The sequence below is a fragment of the Laccaria bicolor genome, genomic scaffold (assembly GCF_000143565.1).
Source record: "Laccaria bicolor S238N-H82 LACBIscaffold_46 genomic scaffold, whole genome shotgun sequence".
NCBI classification, from domain to species: domain Eukaryota; kingdom Fungi; phylum Basidiomycota; class Agaricomycetes; order Agaricales; family Hydnangiaceae; genus Laccaria; species Laccaria bicolor.
In genome coordinates, this window is record NW_001889917.1 from 8,518 (window position 1) to 28,159 (window position 19,642).

Sequence of the window (19,642 nt, forward strand, 5' to 3'; positions counted from 1 at the left end):
TGTCGGCGAGGTAGGCGAATTGGAAAGAGATGCTTTTTTCGCGGTAGACTGTTGTCATTGACGGGCTGTACCCGCCAAAAATCACCGCTTTATCTAACTTTTCGTTCTGTCGAAAAAAAGCAGGTGAGTTTTTGTAATTTCGAAGAAGAAGGGAAAAAAAGAAAAAGAAGGGGGCCATACATATGTAAAACCCATCTCCGTCCTCGAACAAGGATAATTCCCAGCAATCCGTTCAGGGCGCCACTTCTCCTCCCTCAAATCCCAGCTCCACATATCACGAAAACAAAACGCTTCTTCCTCTCCATGGGGCTCATTCCTCAATTGCCACCCCTGTCGATCAATATGTCCATAAAGCAAGAAAAACTTGGTCTTGTCCTTCGACACCCAACTCGCAGCATTCTTCCTCGGTCCGGGACATGAATAATCCCCGTCCTTGGGCCTCAACGCGTACCCGGATAACCTCCTCCACTTCCTCGTCTTCAAATCCAGCTCCATGAACAGGTTGATGCCGAGGTTGGTATCTTTATGACATCCCCCGAAAACGAGCAGTTTTCCAGAGACGATCTGCGAGGATTGACCCTCTATAAGGCCAATCCCCTGTAAGACCCACGCGGAGGTCGTCAGCTGTAGGCGAGAACGTCGTGGGCGTCCTGCCCCACTTCTCCGTGACGAGGTCGAAGTAGTCGATGACTTTCCGTCCAGTGAAGAGGTACGCTTTGTTTTCGTACACGATCATGTTCCAGCTGAGGAACATACCCGAAACAGATTTGGGGATAGGGTAGTCGGGGAGTTGACGCCATTCCCTAGAGCTGGGTTTTTGAGTTAGGTCTAAGCACCATAGATCGCGGTAGAAAGGTCCGAAAGAGTCTTTGCGTCCGCCGGCAATGTAAAAGTGGCCTTGAAATACATTAAGGTCAACCATGGAGGCGCGTCGGTTTACACGTACTTTTCCAAATGAACGCAGAATGGGCTGACCTCGCCAAAACCTTTCCCGGGAGAGGCTTGAACGAAACGCGCGCCCACGAGCCATACAACTGCAGCGCCGGGTCAGTTACACCGCTTTTATTGATGAGCTGAGGATCTGGATGACGAAGTTCGGACAGCTCAGCAATCTTCTCGGCGCTATTCATGGCTTTAACGGTCGGAGGATGGTGTCGTGGGGGCATGCTGATAAAGTTGGTACATGCCCTCCAGCGAAGGTTGAATGCGACGGCTGTGTTGCCCAGTTGGAGCGTGAGGTCGGAGGAGGTGGTTAGGGCTTTGACGCGTTGGAAGGTGAGTTCTGGGACGTCGAGGTTGTAGTTCATCCAGTCTGATAATCGCGTGGGTGAGCGTGTGGCCGAACAGAGATCTGGGTGGAGGGGAGGCGCGTACCATATAATGGCGTCGGGGAGGTGTAGTAGATGTTTAGGTAGACCACCTCGATCTCTTCATACCACATCAGAGCCTGAGTTTGATAGTTTCGATGAGATAAATTTAACAGGTATAAGAATCAAAAAAAAAAACGCACACTTTCGAAATCCTTCTCCCGCGCACAACACGCCGCAAGACCGTTGTAGCACGCGACCAAGTTCGACCGATTGAAAGGGTCTATGTCGATGTACTTCTTACACCGCACCCCTCCGCCTTTACTCCCTGAATAAGTTGGAATTTCGAGATCGTTTCCCAGCACCGATTTCGCGATCTTCCAATACGTGTTCTTCGCCTCTGTGTACTTTCCCCGATTGTAAAGTTCGTCGCCTTGCCGGCTGTGACGACGTAAGTTTTTTTGTGCAGAAAGAGCTGAAGCTTGAAAGTCCCGACCGACAGGGACATGCGTACCTAGTCATACTAACCTGCAGCATGAGCTGCATTGCCCTTTCGTTGGCTTGCATGGTAATAAGATGAGGAAAAGTAGGCCCTGGGAAGCTTGCACATTTCACAAATAACCGCAAATTGAACTATGCAATCAAAAGTGGCCCTATCTACTCAAGGACTATCTCATTCGATAGCAGCTAACAATCCGCATCGAACGGGTGTAACCTTTTTTGAAAAATCTCCTCAGGAAGCGTGGTAATGCCCTGTCTACAGATAGCATATTTCGAGGCCCCTTTGCCAGAAGAAAAAAAAAGAAAAAAGGTCATTATCTTGGGATTGAGAACGGCTATGGGGTAGGGGCCCGTTGGATAGACCTGGAGTGATGGGCTTCAGGCCTGAGAATCTGATACTTTGTATTAGAGAGCTTCTCGTGGTCTGGAAAAGTTCGAATGCATTGATATTGAGATCGGTGTTAGAGCGATCGCGAAGATGACGGACGACTTAAGCTTGCTCACAACCTGAGACCTGAATATTTGAATGAGCGCTACTTGCAATTATTGGTGAGGGCTAAAGCCAAAGGCCAAGTGTCTGAAGCATTCGTTCTGCGCAAATGGGCCGATGTGAGAAGCGTCGATCAGAGTTATTGGCCATAATGTATACGTACAATTAGTACCTACAAAATCTTACAAGAAAACAAGTTCATTTGCGTTCAGAGCTGCACACCATACTATCAATATAACAGCGTATTCATCTGTCCGCTCGTCTGCTCTGCCCACCCTAGCACCAAGAACAAGTCTACAACCCACCCCCACCAAGGATATACTCAATCGCAGAATCCACACGCCCCCCAGTCGCAAGCAACGCCCTTACATTCTGCGCCGCATTCGTGAACCCCATATCCTGAAGTTGCTGCAGCTGAACTTGGAATCTCTCCTCAGGCGGCCGCGTATCCGTCGGTACGGCAGGGGCACCACCACCCCCAAACCCACCCGCACCGTACCCACCACCAAATCCACCAGCGCCGCCCCCAAACCCACCACCGCTCAGGAGTTGCTGCATCAAAGCGGGGTCGGCAGCGAAGGGATTCCCACCTGCTCCCCCTGCTCCGCCGAACATCCCAAACGGATTGGCAGCTGGGGACGTTGTCGTCGTCGGGGATGTAGTGTTGGACGTTGTAGTGCTCGGTGTCGTCGAGCTGGCATTGGGGGTACCAGGCGCGGGGAAAGGTGCTGAAGGAGCGCCGAACATGCCCATGCCTCCACCCATTCCGGCACCGTTGAACATCTGAGCCATGCGCATCATTTGTTGGAGTTGTTCGGGGTTTGATCTGGGAATGGGCGTTAGTAAGGGAAAGTAGGACATGGGGAGGGTGGAAGGGGGAAGGAGAATCAAAAGGAGGGGTGCAAAGGGGGAAAAAATAGGCTACACAGTGGAAGCCAAACCATGACATTCCTCCAAACCCGAGCAAGTGCGTACTCGGCAAGAAGGGGCATGCAAAAGAAAAAAAATGACCGAGCACAAATCAAAGAAAACGAGTCGACGAAAAACTCACATCATATTCCTAAACTGCTCACTCTGCAACGTCTCCCTCACATGAGCGCCCATCCCCGCCATATTTGGGTTCATGGCGATAACTTGATCGACTATGGCCGGATTCTGCAACATCGTAGACATTTGCTGGAGGAACTCGGGTGAGTTCATGATCGTTTGCATCTACAATGCGCAATCAGTCAGTATGAATATAAGAAAACAGAGTCGAGCGCAAAAACACACACCATATTCGGGTCATTCGGATTCAACCCCATGTCACCAAACGGATTCAGCCCCGCCATCGCACCGAACCCCATATGGCTGTTCAGCTGTGTAAGTGGGTCGTGTGGGTTTTGCCCCGTTTGCATCGTTGGCAAGGGCTGTGGCGTCGAGTTGGAGGTGGGAGAGGAAGAGTTGGAAGCGCCACCACTGGAGCGAGCGATGCCTTTGACCATGTGGATGGTGTGCGAGGATTGAATTTTGTACGTCGATAACGGGTCTTCGTCCTGTGGTTTGGTATAAGTATGCTTTGTGAAGATAATGTGAGAGACGGAGAACGCACTTTGAGCACTCGTCCTTCGTAAGGGGTAAGTTAGTACGTAAAGAAACTAGCAAAACAAGAACATGAGACTAACCGGAATAAATCAATCTTTGTCTATCAGCACCCACATCCGATTTCTCAGCGATGGCCTGTTTGAGCTCCAACACCGACTTGTCTGTCGTTATCGAGATCTGGAGCTTCAGCTCGCTCGGACCTAGGCCGTCGTCAACATCATCAGTTTCCCACGTAGAATGGGGGCGCAACAAACGCACCTTTAACGTTGATTTGGATCTCTGGGGCGGGGGCGTCGTTGGACATGGTGGTGAGTGGGTACAAAGCGCGTTGACTGCGTAATCGTAATCGTGGTTGGTTACGTAATACTAAATAGGCGCGTACCAAATACACACGCGGCTATAAATAAGCTGTACTGGAGCTCTCAATTCGCTTCAATTCGTCGCTCAGATTCAAACCACTACCAGCGCTTCTCCTGACCGGTTCTCGTCTTGCTTGTATCGCCTTATCTATCTCGCCTTTCAGATCTTCGTCTCCGACTTTTCACGCCGCTGCTCACACCTAGTAAGCCACACTATCTCGCCAGCTTCCACCCACGCTAATTCTTTATGTCAGCCACTCACGCTTAACGCTATGCGATTTCGATGGCCTCTATGCAATCCCGCCGCCGCAACATCATCGCTTACCTGGACATTCAAGCTTTCAAGCCCTCAGCGCATTACAACGTCTTTCCGATGTTCGCCTTTTCGTGCCACCGCTCACGCCTAGTAAGATACACCATCTCGCCAACTTCCACTCACGCTAATTCCTCATGTCAGCCACTCAAGGCTTTTGATAGTCTCTACGTAACCTCGCCGCAGCACCATCATCGCTTCCTCCGACATAACGCTCAGCGCATTACAATCTAGGCGAGCCATCCATTCCCGTCTCCAACTCAGATATCGCCACGGTCACATCTCCTATTGCGTGGGTGGCCTCGAGCCTAAGCGTAGTAAAGTAGCCGCGTCCCTTGCCTGGGTGTGTAATCGATCCAGGTATTGGGGTGTTGGCGTGGCCCCTCCCGTCAGGGGGGCCGGAGTGACACACCATCTGCCAGGACTGCCACTGGATGAAGGTTGACTTGGTTTCAACATGGTGCATAAGTGGCTTTGTCTTTCTTGCGGCGGGTTTGGCCTCGTCGATGCGCGGCGCATTCAAGTATTGACTTTCCTCTGTTGCTTTACAATTTATGTCCAGCAGCGTCCATACGACGGCGATTTTTTCTTTGAGCGTGGCGTTACATTGGGCGGGCTCATGCGCTTGTTGTAAGCTCTGTCCTTCCATTATTTTGTCAGTCAACTCACAAGCGTCCTTCGGGATCACCAGCTCATCTTTTCACAAGCACAATACACTCGGCGGGTACCCTTTCATTCGCAGAACAACCAATCCCCACGCCACACATGTCCTAAAGCATCCTGGGTACTGGTGTTACCCGGGTGTGGAAAGTCGCACCTTCACGGGGGCGTGGGCAGGCAGATGCGTGATTGCACACCTGGATGATTGTTGGGGGCCTTTTTGAAGGTCTCGGGCATCATCTCACCGGACGTGGCACCGCTGACAACGGTGAAGCGGCGGTTGGTTGTTTCTGCTTTTGAACTGGGTACTCAGCATGGGGGTGCTTTTACTCTGGTGAGTCGTTTCACATGGCTTTCTTTCAACGCGATGCTATTTTTACAGGGAGTTAATCTTCGGGACCTCAGCTCATGTTTCCAGTATACGTGCTTTGTGAGTTGACGTTGCCTCTGAGTCTTCATTTTCACTAAATTGACAGTCGCAACGTCCTGCATGTCTGTTTCTTCTATTCCTTCTCACAAGTCTCTCGCTTTCTTTTCCACCCGGTCACTGCCCTCACCTTCCTTATTCGTAGAATTTTCTTTTTAGTTTGTCCCTTGAACTCACTTTAACGTCGAAATAAATGAAACTCGTTGTCCTCATTATGCGAAATATCTATTGCAAGTTGGAAAGAAAAATCAAATCCGCCGGGCTCTGTTTTTTTCCCCCAAATTTGCATCCTCGCTTGAAGCTTTTACGCTCCGCAAACACCTTTAATTCAGGCGCTGATTTTATTTCTTTTCAAGGTCAGCCTTTGGAACTTTTTAATCATTTCAAAAGACTGGAATATACATCGAAAAAAAGAACAGGCATTGCAAGGAAGTGTCACGATAATTTCACAAACGCTAGGGGCTACACTAACCATGGCATTAATCGGTAGACAAGGTAAGAACTCACCTGAGGGAACAACTGAAAAAAAAAAAAGTCATATAAGAAAGCAAGTTCCGCCCTCAAACCAAGGGTTTCAATAAGAACGTACAAGCTTGCTTTCCAGCACTATTGATTCCAACATAGCCTGCATATTCTATCCCGGAAAGATCAGTAACAACAAAAATGCCACAGACAGACAGATATACGAATGGCACCACCATGCTGGAACGACTTGCTCATGAGAATTCCATCTGTTTGAAAGATCTCTCCGATCACCATTGAGTGCAACCCGTCATTCAACATCGCGCCGGCTAAACAATATGAGAGGCAACACGGTATTCCTTAATAACAATTACCACTCACCCCAGTTTGCGGTGGCTGTAAGACGTCTCGAAAAGGATGGGTTCTCCGATGCCATAGTTTTACCAGAAGCATCCCGTGCATATGTAAACACTATTGGCTGATCATCTTTTGAGCCTGGAAAATCATCAGTGAGAATGGCAATGGCATCGCCGTCGTTTAAGGTAGTCTCTGCATCCTCATTTTCAAGCAACTGAACATCGTGACCTGAGACCCCTTCTACATGAACAAGGCAATATTTCAAGGAAGCGACTGTGTGCGGTACTGGGATGGTATATATGTCGATGCGACCCAAAGAAGAGTCGCTTTCGTCAAACGACGTCTTTGAGACAGCTTCGCCGTCATCGTCGTAAAGTCGGTAATACACTGGCGAGCGTGAGTTTGAGCGTTATTGAGAACAAAAGCACAAGGCGCACCAAAGCGTTCTTCAATCTCCCATGCGGGTAATTCATTCGAGCCTGCATTACTCGCAGATTTGGGTCTCTTCTCAAGGGCGCCCTTATCAACAACGAGAACTACAGGGTCAAACTCAGATGATCCTGGCCCAGAGTTCCATCGGAGCGCAAGACGAGCAGAGTCGTTCAAAGGCTTTTTTTCTGACAGCGACAGATACAAAGCGCCCTTTTCCGAGCCTTCCATGCCTTCAACCTTGCAGACGTACCTCTTCAGCGAGGCGGCTGTGTGAGGGGGTCTCACTGATTTAGACGAGATGCGACTGATGAAGCGATCGTTGGAGAAGATCGGGTTGTTTGATTCGAGTCGGCCTTCTTTGGTATATAACCGATAGTATACTGTGCGTATTATGTGAAATAGACGATGTATATGACGAAGAGTACGCACTATTACGGTGTTCGCTTCTCGTTTGAGCTGCCTAATTTATTCGAATTCAAGATCAAAAGTGCTGAGACTCTTGACACAACACTTACTGGCTCAGTTCCTCCCTGCCCATCCAGAGAAGCTTGGCCAGCGGTGTTCTCAACTTTGCGCGCTCCATCAGCAGTGGCCATGGTGAGGTCGTAGGTCGCAACAGCTGGTGGGCGCTTCCTCCTGGTGCCTCAACCGCGCCGGCTATCACCGATGACACCCCTTTCACTGACACCTTCTAAGTTCTTCCAGACTACACAGTAGCACTCTTTCGACTTGCTTTCGACCACCCGACATTTGGCAGGCACGCGCACCGCTGGCGCCAGTCCAAGTTCTCCTAACCACTCCATCCAGCATCCGGCTTGTTTCGTTTCTCGTAACCTTATGGTTCAAATTATCTTCACCCACTGCTTGTGGTTCGATTTTTGTGCGTGTTTCTCGAGAATATCTCCGTCTGTAGATGCATAATCAGAAATATGCGATACAATGGCATTCAAGCGCACCCAACTTGAAGCTTGGTTTTATAACTTGTTGAGTCTTCTTCCCGGAGCTTTATTGATACCAGGTTACCCATTTCCATTGAGCATTTAGGTGATAGGCAATGTTCGAAGCTCTGCGCTCCTATTAGAGGGTTGCAAACAAGGTGAGGGCAACCGATGCCCAACGCAAATTCAAAGAGAAGGCGTATGTTTGGCGACCCAAGCTCGTCCACACCCGACCAAATACGCTCACGGCTATAAATAAACTTTAAAGCTGTTGAACAAACTGACCATAGCTCAGGTCAAACCCACTACCACCACCCCCTTTACTAGCGGCTCCCGCCTTGATTCTTAGTGCCTTCTATTCAACGACCTCACTATTTTCATTCTATCTCATCAATGATCTCGCCTTTGCGATGTTCACCTGCTTGAGCCACTCCTCACGCCTGCTAAGTACCAGTACGCCACGCATCTTGTTCACTTCCACGCACGCTAATTGTCTAAGCCAGCCAGCCACGCCCAACGCCTCACGATCTCTAAGTTAGCTCGCCAACTCAACAACATCATCGACCCGAACACTGGCACCACCGCAGCCTATTTCTAGGCGAATCATCCATTCCCGTCTCCAAGTCAGGTATCGCCACGGTCACATCTCCTATTGCGTGGTGGCCATGAGCCTAAGCGTAGTAAAGTAGCCGCATCCCTTGCCTGGGTGTGTAATCGATCCAGGTATCGGGGTGTTGGCGTGGCCCCTCCCGTCAGGGGGGCCGGAGTGACACACCATCTGCCAGGACTGACACTGGATGAAGGTTGACTTGGTTTCAACATGGTGCATAAGTGGCTTTGTCTTTCTTGTGGCGGGTTGAACCTCGTCGACACACGGCGCATTTGATTATTGGTGAGTCGTAAATCCTTTTTGCTTCGGGCATCGCCTTAATATCTATCCTTCAGTGGCGTCTTTCCCACAGCGATTCTTCTTTCTGAGCCTGGCGTTTTTAATTGCGCAGGCTCATGCGCTTTTTGTAAGCTCTATCCTTCCATTATTTTGTCAGCCACCTCACGAGCATCCTTTGGGACCACCAGCTCATCTTTTCACAAGCACAATACACTCGGCGGGTACCCTTTCACTTGCAGAACAACCAATCGCTGCGCCACACATGTCCTAAAGCATCCTGGGTACTGGTGTTATCCGGGTGTGGAAAGCCGCTCCTACACGGGGGCGTGGGCAGGCAGATGCGTGATTGCACACCTGGATGATTGTTGGGGGCCTTCCTCGAAGGTCTCAGGCATCGTCTCACCGGACGTGGCACCGCTGACAACGGTGAAGCGGCGGTTGGTTCTTTCTGTTTTTGAACTGGGTATTCAAGATGCAGACGCTTCAACTCCGGTGAGCATGTTCCTCGCGTTCTTTTTTTGTAAGCTTATGTTTTCCTTTCTAGCAGGCATCATGGCCTTGCTTGCTCGTTTTTTCTTCAACTTCTGACCAATTGATCTCGGGGTTTGACAGTTATATGAGCGTCGTTGTGATTTTTTTTTCTGACATATTATTTTGAAGGTTCCAATCCACGCACCTCCAACTCGCATTTCTACGCAGTTTACCTTTGGCTAACGTCGTATGTATACTGGATGGATAATCATTCTCGGGGCACTGAGCTTGCATTTTTAGTTTGTATCATTCTTTACATATTATTTAACCCTCCCACGTGTGTCCATCGTCCATTCCTTCCTACCCCTGTTTTATTCAACCACCGTCAAGACTTGAAATAAATTATCTCGTCGCGATCTGAGCCTAAAAAAACATATGCTGTAGTTATATTCTTGTAAATCTCTACACTCTCTCGCTTCTTGATCAGGTGGATCGACGTATAGATGCGATCAAGTCTTCCGGGGCGCATCAGCGCAGAATCTTATCATCAAATAAATCATTAGGAATGCTGGGTTCCACTATAGCTTCGGGACGGTTGGTCGCTGCGACGACGGTGACGCCCACAAATCCCCGAACGCCGTTCATTTCGTACAATAAACTAGTCAGCACGCCTTCATGTGAGGAGTTGGTGTTGGCATCTGAGGAAGACCTCACTGGCATCCACAATATTTTCCTTAGCCCGATGAAGCATAGTGTCAAGAAGGAATATTTACGAAAAAATTATTGAAGGAAAAGCCGCGCGTGCTTTCCTGAATATCTCCCGGACAGCTTTTTGCGATTCACCCATAAATTTATCTAAAACGCTGCAAAATGACGATGAGCCTGGGGAAACTTGTACAAAATCGGACATGGCACCTCGGGACCTTTGACGGCAACAAAGTCGACTCCGCTTTCGCAAGTTCTTCCGTCTCGGTTCCCTCAGAGTTGAGCCATGGGTATGTGGCGCCTCGAAGGCATCCAGGACTCATTCATCCCAAGCACCAGGAGCCTCCTGCCTTTAATTGCCTGCGTTTAGGAATGCCTTGAATCGCCGGCCGTAATACGGCGTGCCGGTCCGGGAAAGTGCAGTTGTTGTGCAGTTGTTCCCAACCACAATGTCCTCGTCGACGACCAACGACAAGCTAACCACCCTGCGCGCTGCACTCACGAACACCGCCCTCTTCTGCACCGGAACAGCGCCTCTCGCATCCCATTCTCGAGCGTTGTTCTATCGAGACTTAGAGGGTACCGGAGCCAAGTACGTTCTGGGTCATTGTTGCTGTTCCACTCAGCGAGCTGACGACGGTAGTTGGCTAGACTTGGCAGATGTTAGTCACCTGCAGCTTGAGATGCTTGTGAAAGCGTGTGATGAGTGTGGGACGATGGAGAGAACAAGGTTCTCGCCGTCGTTTGATGTGCATGCTACGGATATCTTGGAATACATTCGGACGAACCTCTTCTGTGACGATGAGGAGAGGGGGAGGGTGAAGGTAGAGCTGCAGCAGTTGGATGTACACGGTAATACAATTGCTCTGCTCGCTTCCATTTCATTGACGTTGACTTCCACCAGGCCCGACATCGTGTTCTGAACCCTCCAGAATTACGATACGCGACAAAAACGTCCTCGCGACACTCATCGTCGTGTTTCCCACACTGTATGTAGGGGGTTCCCTTCACCTCCGTCGTGGAGCCGAGGAATGGACGTTCGATTCTGCAGCGGCTATATGCGCGTCAACAACCCCATCAATAGCATATATCGCTTTCACGAACGACCTGGAGCCTGAGCTTGCGCCCATCCAATTAGGGCACCGCGTCTCGCTGACGTACCACCTCTCCCTAACCCCCGAACACTCCTCACCAACTCATCCCCTCTCAACTCCAAACCTCGAAGAAACAGCCCTCCAAACAGCCCTTCAAACCCTCCTTGACGACGCGACATTCATGCCCCACGGCGGCCTGCTAGGATTCGGCCTCCAGCACCACTACACCATAACACCCGGAACACCCAACCTCCGCGGCCTCCTCTCCTCCCTGCAGGGCACCGACGCGCTAATCCACCGTACCTGCCACACCCACCTCTCCATAAAAACCACACTAAAAGCAGTGTTTTCGGCACAACGCCGGTTCAGCGGGTACAAATACAACGTCCTCCTATCCGCGCCCCGATCATTCGAGGGTACGTACCTAGAAAACGGGCTGAAAGACGTATTGGTCCGGCTGGGCGGGAAGGTGATAAGGGATTATGGGACGGAGGAGTTGGAGGAGAGGTTTAAGTGGATGGAGAAGGGTGATAAAGGGCGAAGGGTGGATTCGACGGAGGTGTTGTGGGTGAGGCCTTTGACGAGCCGTGCGCGATTTTCGAGCCCGTATTTGATGGAGGGTGTGGGGGGTGCCGGTGAGGGAGGGAGTGGGGTTGGGTTGGGGTATGCGAGGGGTGATGTGTGTTTGGTTGTTAGGGTTGGGCCGCCGGGGGCGAGGGGGACTGTAAGGGAGGAGAGGGAAAAGGAAAAGGAAAGGGTGGTGGTGGGGCTGGAGGAGGAGGAGAAATGGCCGATTGGGGAGAAGGTTGCGTTGACGGGATGACCGTTTATTTGAGTAATGAGTTTTTTCGTGCGCAAAAGATATTCTTAGAGCTTATACTTATTTGATTTCAAGGGACTTTAGTGACGGACGCGCATTGCGTAAGTAGAGCCTCAAATATTATATGTTACCTGGCTTGTTTTTGCGGGTTGCTAATTGCAAGATACGTCGAGAAGTGGGCTTTCGGAAACGTTCTACCGACTTGTCCTCGGATTTATACAAGGCCCTCAGACGCAAGAAAGTGTACGTTTTTAAAACCTTAACAAATTTGCATCCCCTGACTCAACCAACGTTTCACATTGATCAGCTTGGAATTCAGCCTAAGTACCTGGTAGCATATCAGTATCATCGGGTAAGCCTCAATTTCGCGACTCTTCCCTGTATCTTTTGTACTGATGTTGGTGAATCGTGTAGTTTTGTGGGGCAGAACGACCCGCGTTGAACGCGACGGCTCTAAAGGTCGATACGAGCCTACGCTCTATTGATTGTTTTTGCGTTTACATTTGGTCGTCGGAAACACAACAACTTGAAGCAGGTCGCGATAGTCACATTGCAAAAACCGTCAAGATCCGTGGCGATTCCCTGCTACTCAGTGAGTCTCACGAAGATTGTGCTAAGATACTCATACTTCCCTTTAATTTATGCTTTTTGGAAAAACTTGAAGATGTCAACTTCCACTCTGACTTATTCCCCTTGGTGCCTCAGGAAATACAATTCCGAAGAAGTAATTTTGCACTGAAATGAAACGCGTTCTCTAACCCAACAACGCGGGACTTCTCTTTTTCCGTAAAGGCGACGCTGCAGGGTGAGTCTAGCCTATTATTCTTCCAACTCTTTTCCAAAAAATGAAAGACGTATAATGCTAGATGGGTCAATCTAGCGGATGCGACCGACGCAATACCTCGCTAGAGCTTGTTAGATCCTACCCTTGACGGAACATTCCCAAGGCTTGGGAGATCGATGCCTCCAATGTTGCAACACGTCTCGATCTCGCTGATGGTGGGATCATCGAGTATGTGGCCACCGAGCTCGTGATTAGTACATCAAGCCAAGGACGGTGTCTTCAACTATTTTCAAACAGGTCCCTCAATCTGGCTTTGATTCTCTAACTGTAGCCTGAAGGAAGGGTATCGTCTTTATGTGGTATCCTTTACTTTTTTTTTACGAGACAATGATCGGTACATTTATAATATACGCTTGCCTCGCAAAGAATGAAAACCTTCAAGTGCTACGGACAATTTTGCGGTGGACATCCATGTCTGCCCGCTGAGGGAGATGCTCAGTTGCCCCCGCTTTTTCTCCCACCTCTCTTTCTTTTTAGCCTCTTCCCTGTAACAGGGATCTCAACCACAAGGCAGATGTCTCCAGAGGCGTATCGAAGCGACACCTCGTCTCCGTATCCGCATGTGATGTACTGTGACATGATATGAGTGAAGCTTGTCAGCCTTGGTGTAACCCAGTGAATCCTCTTGGATGGGATTATGCCTCCGTAGCAATCAGTTGCATCAGTATCCTCATCCGTCTCGCGGAGAACCACCGCACTTGGAGACCCAGGAAGGGCTTCTCTGAGAGTTGGAATGCAGTTGGTTTGATCTTCCGGAAATGAATCTACGCTGTCCAGCATAACTAGAAAAGCTGAGCAATCCTCTTCGACTTCGTAAAGGATCTTAAGCTTGGGAGAAAGACCAAGCTGCTCCAAAACCCGTTTTATAACAGCGTCCCTTCCTTTCAAGGATTTAATCACCTTGCGAAGGCTATAAGACTCATTGTTGTTGATGGTGACGGGGTATATATAGCGGAGACCGAAGCCAAGATAGCCGCCGTCTGGCAGGAATTCAGCATTGTCAAGTAAGGCGGAGAGGCATTTATGAAGAGCCTCTCCTTCATCGATACCTTTCTGAGGGGTGGCAGATATGTCGCTATCGTCGAAATATAGGTTGTAGGTTATTGTAACACAATAGCCGGAATTAACCACAGTGATTTCACGTTCAGCATCAGAGTCGAGCGCAATGAAGGCAATTGAGGGACTTTCTTGAGCGGCGGTGATTGCTGCGGGATCAAAGGACCATTCCTTGCCCTTATGACGGATGTGGACTACACCACCTTCATGGCGAGTGGGAAAAAATACGACGAGAGATCCGAACATCCCGTTGCTGGGCACGCCTTTGTGCGCCTCGACAGAAGATCCAGGACCTGAAGAAAAAGGGCATGAGTCAGCAACATAGTGCCAACCTCAAATTTTACTGACCATAGACATTCAACTGAAACAGTTCCGATCGTATTTTCTCTGGAGTACTGTTGCAGAGGTTGACGAGCTCAGTGGTCACATGCTCCATGACCCCAGCATCAACGAGTCTGGCGTCGAGGCGAGTTGAAAATTTGGAGTTGTCCATCTTCCACGCGTTTGGAGATGAGCCGTTGGAAACAGGAGCTTGGTCGCAGGATTCTAACAACTCTTGAAGCTTTGTATCGCTAGGGTCAGCAAGATCGACCCATCTAACAGCAAAGCATGAAAAAAAATTTCCTGGAAATCGGAGTGGGCTCACCCTGCAGCGTCGCCTTTGCGGAAGAAAAGAAGTCCCGCGTCTTTAGTGAGCGAACAAGTTCCAGTGCAAAAAGGCCTTTCCTTCAAGATAACGTTTCCGACAGCAGTGATGCGGTCACTGAGAGTCGTTGACATCTTTGAAGAGGAAAGGAGCGAGCGTTCAACACAAGTTCTGAAGTTCAACAAGCGTTGTGTCTGAGATGTGTTCGGATCATATCTCGGATCAAAGTCAAACTCGAAAGGGTCCAGTTATTCAACACCGACCAAAGCAAATAAAGTGCCGCACAGAGTTGGCACAGAGGCCGCAGAAAAAACAGAGATCACTTACAACTGGCTTCAGAACGATAGGCTGTTTGACCAATAATTGTTTACTTGTCATGTAAACTCCAAAAGCCAACCAAAAGCTTCATTTACATTCAAAATAACAGCGTCCCTTCCCTTCTCGAGTCGATGAGATACCGAGTTTAATACGTCTTGCTGTTGGTGACGACGTCGGATGCATATAGCGGAGGCCGACCAAGGTAGCTGCCATCTGGCAGAAATTGGTATTCTGGACTAGGTCTGATGAAGGGTCCACTCCTCCTCATGATTGACCACTACACGGAGAGGACTTAGGGCTGTGTTTTTGTAAGTTAATGAATATTGTACAATAATCAGAATGAACTGTGGCGATCTCAAGAAGACCTAGAAACGTCTTTATATCAATATAGAATGCATACTTACCATCCTCTGATTGATTATATTGAAGTGACGTGTTGTAAATACATATAACCACCATTCGCCTTGAAGCGCTAGTACTTGTGCTGTCGTCACCCTCCAATTTTTTTTATTTCCTCGGGAGTAAATTTTGTGGCGTGCCAATTTGCGCAGCCAATTTTTGGTGGCGGTTAAGACCTCAGGACTTGCCTTTTGTGCGCTCCTGATCACCATGTCATTGCGTGTGCACGCGATCGCCGATAGCACCATGATTCCTTATCTTAAAGTACATGATTCAGTTACCCTTACACAAATATCTGGATTTGCACTGATCAGTAACATAAATGTACAGGTATTGAGAAACTCACCCTCAAAAAAATGTCACTCAAGCAGATGTCCAAACGAATGTATATTGAGGATGTTGATGAGTGTCCGTGCGCTGACTCCAGGCTTCGCCCGAGTAGGTCCATTTGAATCTTGTGGTCCCCATCCAAAATGCAACAGCACGAATCGTAGGGCAAAACGTCTTGATTTCCGCCGCGAGTGCTCGCTGGCTTGTGAGAATGGGCTGAGGCACCCAGCGAGTAACGTCAAGCTCTATGGAGCGGAGGTAGTGCAGTCGCAAAAGGGAGGCGTGAAACTCATGTCGCTATGGTTAACGGAAGGTTAGTGCTACATCCGATAACACGAGTGAGAAATAGACTAACATTTTCAATGGGTAAAGGAAAATGCCCAATGTGACGGAGCAAAGGGCAGCAATTTGCTACAATTTCGAGCGCTTTAGTGGACATAATCTCATGCACTTCGAGTAAGTTGAGCGAACGAAGTGTCTTGCTGAGGGGCGCAAGCCCAGCGAGAATCTCTAAAGACAGAGACGGAAGGATGTCGTTGTCAAGGACCAGTTGTAGATGGGTGAGGGGGCAAGAAAGAAACTGGATTCCAATCATCAAAGCCGCATCCAGGACATTCAGCGGGGGCAAGCGCGCGGGATTGATCTCAGCGCCTATTTCCTCCATCTGGTCGTACAGATGGAACACCCGGAGCCTCTTCTGGCTTTCCAAGAACCTAGCGACATTCATATCCCAGGCAAAACGAAGTTTCGCCTCCACAAGTTGGAACTGGATCTGTGTGGGATCAAAGATCCACGTGTTGGAGTATCCGTGATCAAATAACAGCAAGTTCTCGAGGTTTCGCATCTTGGTGAGCGCCCCGTGGATGACCTCCCAGAACGCGGGGCCTAATATTGTTGGTGTGCGTCTATTGTCCTGGTTAAACCAGAAAAGTTTTACAAGACTGGCGAGGCGATCCTGTGCGATTAGGGTTCGGCAGGCCATGTGTGCTTGCGTGGTAATGCTGAAATTGAGGTTTGCATACAGCTTTACTTCGGCTTCGCGTTGGAAGGCTTTGGAAGTCAAGCAAAGAGCGGCTAAATCTGAGCGTTTCGAGCTGGACCATTGGACAATTTTTGCGCAAAGTTCGGGGGAGAGAGCCTGAGTGAGTGGCATGTTTCTTGCGCTGTGTTCTGAGCCAAGAGATGAGTTTTGTGGGGTTACTGATTGCTCTAGTAATGATTGGTACGTCGAGGTGTTCAAATAAAAAGTAAACAAGCATTCAGATATTCATGTGTGAACCAAGTTCACCTTTGTGCACGCTGGGGTTTAGGTTAGAGTGGCCTTTTTTTAATAATTAAAATACCACCGATGACCAAATCGGTTAAATTAACTCGCCAGCGACGTTGGCGTCGAACGAGTTTGCAACCTCCCCCAACGTACACCGCATCTCCAGCCTCCATAGACGACGATGACGGCCTCTAGAACTGATTTGTTGCAGTGGCTCAACGAGCTCTTGCAAATCAACTACACCAAAGTCGAGCAATGTGGCAGCGGAGGCGCGTACTGCCAAATTCTCGACTCAATCTACGGTAAAGTACCCCAATCGCGTGCACCGAGGTGCTTTGCTGACGTCTATTGCCTCTCTCTGTTGTGGATCTAGGCGATCTACCTATGATCAGAGTCAAAATGAACGCGAAACACGAATACGAATACGTAGCGAACTACAAAGTCATGCAGAACGTATTCAAGGCAAAGAAGATCGACAAGGTCCGTGGCACTATCGTTTTCTGCATTCATTGTTGACCAGAATGTCCCAGCCAATCCCCGTAGAGAAGCTGGTAAAATGCAAAATGCAGTAAGCACGCGTCACCCCACCCTGCACACCTACTCACCTCAGGCCAGGGATAACCTCGAATTCCTCCAATGGATGAAACGGTTTTGGGACCAAAATTACGGCGGTCAAGGGTATGATGCAGTCGCCCGACGGAAGGGCGTAGCCTTGGAGGCACCCGCCACTGTCGCCCCCATCGCCACCTCAAGGAGCACTACAAACCCCGGACTGGCTGCCGCTGCTGGTAGGGCCGGTGGGAGGACACCCGTTAGCGGTTACCGATCCGGTTCTGCCCAACCAAACGAGGCCGTACAGGCACTCCAGGCGCAGCTGAAGGAAATGTCGACGCATCTAGAAGGGCTCGAGAAGGAGCGGGATTTTTACTTTGAGAAGGTACGCCTCCAACGTCGTTCGTTTCCTATTGTTTTTAACTAGCCCTTCAGCTACGAGATATCGAGATCCTCGTCCAGCAACAGGTGGAGGCCCTAGAAGCCGAAGGGAAGCCTGACGACGCGACGTTGAAGGACATCCAAAAGATTCTCTACTCGACCGAGGTGAGCGCCAACGTTCCTCTCCCTTGAATGTCGCCCGACTCTCCATTCTTTCGCTGCGACAGGAGGGCTTTGAAGTTCCTGAAGGAACTGCCGTCGACGAGGAGGAAACTTTCTGATGCGAATCCTCGTCTTCACATCTTGGCCATGCTGTTCTTTAGTCGATATCGATACCATAGCATTTCATACATCAATTACTCCACTCCTTAGTACCTTCTTCCTCATCTACCAGCTGTTCTCAGGTGCAACCAATAAAAAGTAATCAACGGCTCCGGGCTGGGGCCGCCCCGCCGACCGAAGTTCGACCGACCATTCCAGCAGGTTTTGCGTCCTCTTCAAGATGAAATCACTGCTGTCAACTCCAATCCTCGGATACCTGCGAGTTTTTCCTTGGGGGATTGGCACTGGAACCGCCGAGTTTCCAACTCTTCCTACCTCCGAAAGACAGTCTCCCCACTGCCACATCTTAGGGTGACATCTAGCTAGTCACATAGGTGTATGCTGTTGATGTCGAACACCGGTGGTTCGTCTCAGTCTTCAACTGGAGTGGGCGAAGCATATTCACAACCTCACGGTGTGTTATCTAATCTCGACTCCATTTACCTCTGGGAACCCGGAAGTGAGTCCCTATCATGTGGCAAGCTGGCAACTGGACCCACGCATCTCTCTATATGGACAGAATCTGCCCTGGTGAGATTCTTGCTTGGACGGCCTTGATGATTGCTCCACCTGACATCAGAGCCATATCGTTCTGAAGACCACAATACTGCGAGTTTGTAGCTGCCCCGGCGACCGCGTTGTACAATTTTAGGTTGAGAGCCTCAGCTCGCCGGTCTACCGGGTCAGGCGAGTTAACAGCACAAGTTTACCAGACGGCGCAAGTACTATCTCCCAGCCGCTACCTTTTGGATCGGGTAGCATCCTACTGATCGTTCTCGCCTTGCCAAGACAGCGTCGTGTTGAAGAGGCTTACCAATTGACTACAAAGACCTTGGACGTTTTTACCCGACGGGTTGGACCTCGAAAATCATCAAGAATCGGCCTCCACATATTTCTAGGATTCCCCGACAGCTCCTACCTACCTGACTGACAGAAAATTCGCTCAAATCCACGAATTGCATGCAGACTCCCAGGGACCAACTTTGGCTTTCTAATCCCATCCTATGCAAACCTGCACTTACGACGACTTGTTGGAATTGTCCTTTGATGACGGCAATCTTCGCGCCCGATTTTAAATCTGCAAATTTACGGTGACGGACGGGGGCCAAAGTTCTGGAAAGTCTGTCTATACCTACCCGTAAGCAGTACAGCCGTCTCTTTTTGGCTAACGGGATCTTCCCTGGTGAGATTTTTTCGTTCCGATTTCATGAAAGGTAGATAAGACTGAAAAATTGCTCACCAGCGTTTCAAGCAAATAACGGACCCCGATATGAATCGGAAACATGGAGAGGCCTTGATTTTAGAAAGGTAATTGCGCGACGGCTCCGGCTGCTGCGTTGTCGAACAAGCACTTCCAAAACTCGTATCTTCAGGTCCGAATACTGGCCTGGCCTGGCGGTAAACCATGCGTATCAGCACGACTTTCGTTTGGCGGCAATTCTACTCTGGTCAACTACGGCATTGAGAGTCTACGGACTCACGTCACCGGTCAGCCAGCCGCGTTTTCAAACCTTGGGCATGATCTGTGTGCCTTATCCTGGTCATGGACAATCAGTTGGACAGATCTCCTCGCTCTTGCCGGTGCAGGACTCGGAGAGTCAGCCAGCCGAACAACATAATACAGCATAAGCGTCTATGAATTTTAGTAAGTTATCACGGCATCATGGGGAGTGGGGAGAACTTGAGACGAGGCCTCGGCTCGAATGCCATGCTGCAGCG

At 49.6% G+C, this 19,642-nt stretch overlaps 11 protein-coding genes across 11 annotated transcripts; 4 read left to right on the plus strand and 7 right to left on the minus strand.

Annotated features, from left to right (window-relative positions):
• Positions 1–523: 523 nt before the first annotated feature.
• Positions 524–1,874, minus strand: LACBIDRAFT_310426 (uncharacterized protein; the record flags this gene model as incomplete). The annotated part of the gene is made up of 5 exons (XM_001887547.1): positions 524–897; positions 947–1,312; positions 1,375–1,447; positions 1,511–1,748; positions 1,822–1,874. 5 exons carry the CDS (start codon positions 1,872–1,874, stop codon positions 524–526), a joined length of 1,104 nt encoding a protein of 367 aa, XP_001887582.1.
• Positions 1,875–2,417: 543 nt separating this feature from the next.
• LACBIDRAFT_310427 (uncharacterized protein) lies at positions 2,418–4,209 on the minus strand. The gene is made up of 6 exons (XM_001887548.1): positions 4,141–4,209; positions 3,963–4,082; positions 3,890–3,903; positions 3,573–3,833; positions 3,350–3,510; positions 2,418–3,124 (listed from the first exon to the last, which is right to left on the minus strand). The coding sequence occupies exons 1-6, from the start codon at positions 4,184–4,186 to the stop codon at positions 2,593–2,595; spliced, it is 1,134 nt and encodes a 377-aa protein (XP_001887583.1). The 5' UTR covers positions 4,187–4,209; the 3' UTR covers positions 2,418–2,592.
• A 304-nt stretch (positions 4,210–4,513) lies between these two features.
• On the plus strand, positions 4,514–5,812 carry LACBIDRAFT_332931 (uncharacterized protein; the record flags this gene model as incomplete). The annotated part of the gene is made up of 7 exons (XM_001887491.1): positions 4,514–4,647; positions 4,741–4,897; positions 5,117–5,184; positions 5,215–5,383; positions 5,441–5,548; positions 5,597–5,644; positions 5,801–5,812. 7 exons carry the CDS (start codon positions 4,514–4,516, stop codon positions 5,810–5,812), a joined length of 696 nt encoding a protein of 231 aa, XP_001887526.1.
• A 389-nt stretch (positions 5,813–6,201) lies between these two features.
• Positions 6,202–7,488, minus strand: LACBIDRAFT_310429 (uncharacterized protein; the record flags this gene model as incomplete). Its single annotated transcript, XM_001887549.1, has 6 exons — positions 6,202–6,275; positions 6,328–6,432; positions 6,485–6,847; positions 6,898–7,272; positions 7,322–7,352; positions 7,408–7,488. 6 exons carry the CDS (start codon positions 7,486–7,488, stop codon positions 6,202–6,204), a joined length of 1,029 nt encoding a protein of 342 aa, XP_001887584.1.
• Positions 7,489–8,835: 1,347 nt separating this feature from the next.
• Positions 8,836–9,377, plus strand: LACBIDRAFT_310430 (uncharacterized protein; the record flags this gene model as incomplete). The annotated part of the gene is made up of 3 exons (XM_001887492.1): positions 8,836–8,846; positions 8,908–9,211; positions 9,267–9,377. 3 exons carry the CDS (start codon positions 8,836–8,838, stop codon positions 9,375–9,377), a joined length of 426 nt encoding a protein of 141 aa, XP_001887527.1.
• Positions 9,378–9,718: 341 nt separating this feature from the next.
• Positions 9,719–9,910, minus strand: LACBIDRAFT_310431 (uncharacterized protein; the record flags this gene model as incomplete). The annotated part of the gene is made up of 1 exon (XM_001887550.1): positions 9,719–9,910. The coding sequence occupies one exon, from the start codon at positions 9,908–9,910 to the stop codon at positions 9,719–9,721; it is 192 nt and encodes a 63-aa protein (XP_001887585.1).
• Positions 9,911–10,344: 434 nt separating this feature from the next.
• On the plus strand, positions 10,345–11,812 carry LACBIDRAFT_310432 (uncharacterized protein; the record flags this gene model as incomplete). Its single annotated transcript, XM_001887493.1, has 2 exons — positions 10,345–10,747; positions 10,800–11,812. 2 exons carry the CDS (start codon positions 10,345–10,347, stop codon positions 11,810–11,812), a joined length of 1,416 nt encoding a protein of 471 aa, XP_001887528.1.
• Positions 11,813–13,088: 1,276 nt separating this feature from the next.
• LACBIDRAFT_310433 (uncharacterized protein) lies at positions 13,089–14,489 on the minus strand (the record flags this gene model as incomplete). Its single annotated transcript, XM_001887551.1, has 3 exons — positions 13,089–14,002; positions 14,058–14,305; positions 14,356–14,489. The coding sequence occupies 3 exons, from the start codon at positions 14,487–14,489 to the stop codon at positions 13,089–13,091; spliced, it is 1,296 nt and encodes a 431-aa protein (XP_001887586.1).
• A 946-nt stretch (positions 14,490–15,435) lies between these two features.
• Positions 15,436–16,555, minus strand: LACBIDRAFT_310434 (uncharacterized protein; the record flags this gene model as incomplete). The annotated part of the gene is made up of 2 exons (XM_001887552.1): positions 15,436–15,699; positions 15,758–16,555. 2 exons carry the CDS (start codon positions 16,553–16,555, stop codon positions 15,436–15,438), a joined length of 1,062 nt encoding a protein of 353 aa, XP_001887587.1.
• A 295-nt stretch (positions 16,556–16,850) lies between these two features.
• Positions 16,851–18,055, plus strand: LACBIDRAFT_175105 (microtubule binding protein; the record flags this gene model as incomplete). Its single annotated transcript, XM_001887494.1, has 6 exons — positions 16,851–16,971; positions 17,043–17,149; positions 17,200–17,237; positions 17,285–17,606; positions 17,657–17,767; positions 17,830–18,055. The coding sequence occupies 6 exons, from the start codon at positions 16,851–16,853 to the stop codon at positions 17,881–17,883; spliced, it is 753 nt and encodes a 250-aa protein (XP_001887529.1). The 3' UTR covers positions 17,884–18,055.
• A 376-nt stretch (positions 18,056–18,431) lies between these two features.
• LACBIDRAFT_332936 (uncharacterized protein) lies at positions 18,432–19,330 on the minus strand (the record flags this gene model as incomplete). Its single annotated transcript, XM_001887553.1, has 5 exons — positions 18,432–18,598; positions 18,847–18,850; positions 18,946–19,001; positions 19,060–19,103; positions 19,164–19,330. 5 exons carry the CDS (start codon positions 19,328–19,330, stop codon positions 18,432–18,434), a joined length of 438 nt encoding a protein of 145 aa, XP_001887588.1.
• Positions 19,331–19,642: the final 312 nt, after the last annotated feature.

Bases quoted from the DNA above. Each gene is read 5' to 3' on its own strand.
- LACBIDRAFT_310427 (XM_001887548.1), bottom strand. From the start codon at position 4,186: ATGTCCAACGACGCCCCCGCCCCAGAGATCCAAATCAACGTTAAAG. The intron at 4,083-4,140 runs GTGCGTTTGTTG...ACGACGGCCTAG, and splicing joins GATCCAAATCAACGTTAAAG to GTCCGAGCGAGCTGAAGCTC. The intron at 3,511-3,572 runs GTGTGTGTTTTT...TGCGCATTGTAG, and splicing joins ATCCGAATGACCCGAATATG to ATGCAAACGATCATGAACTC.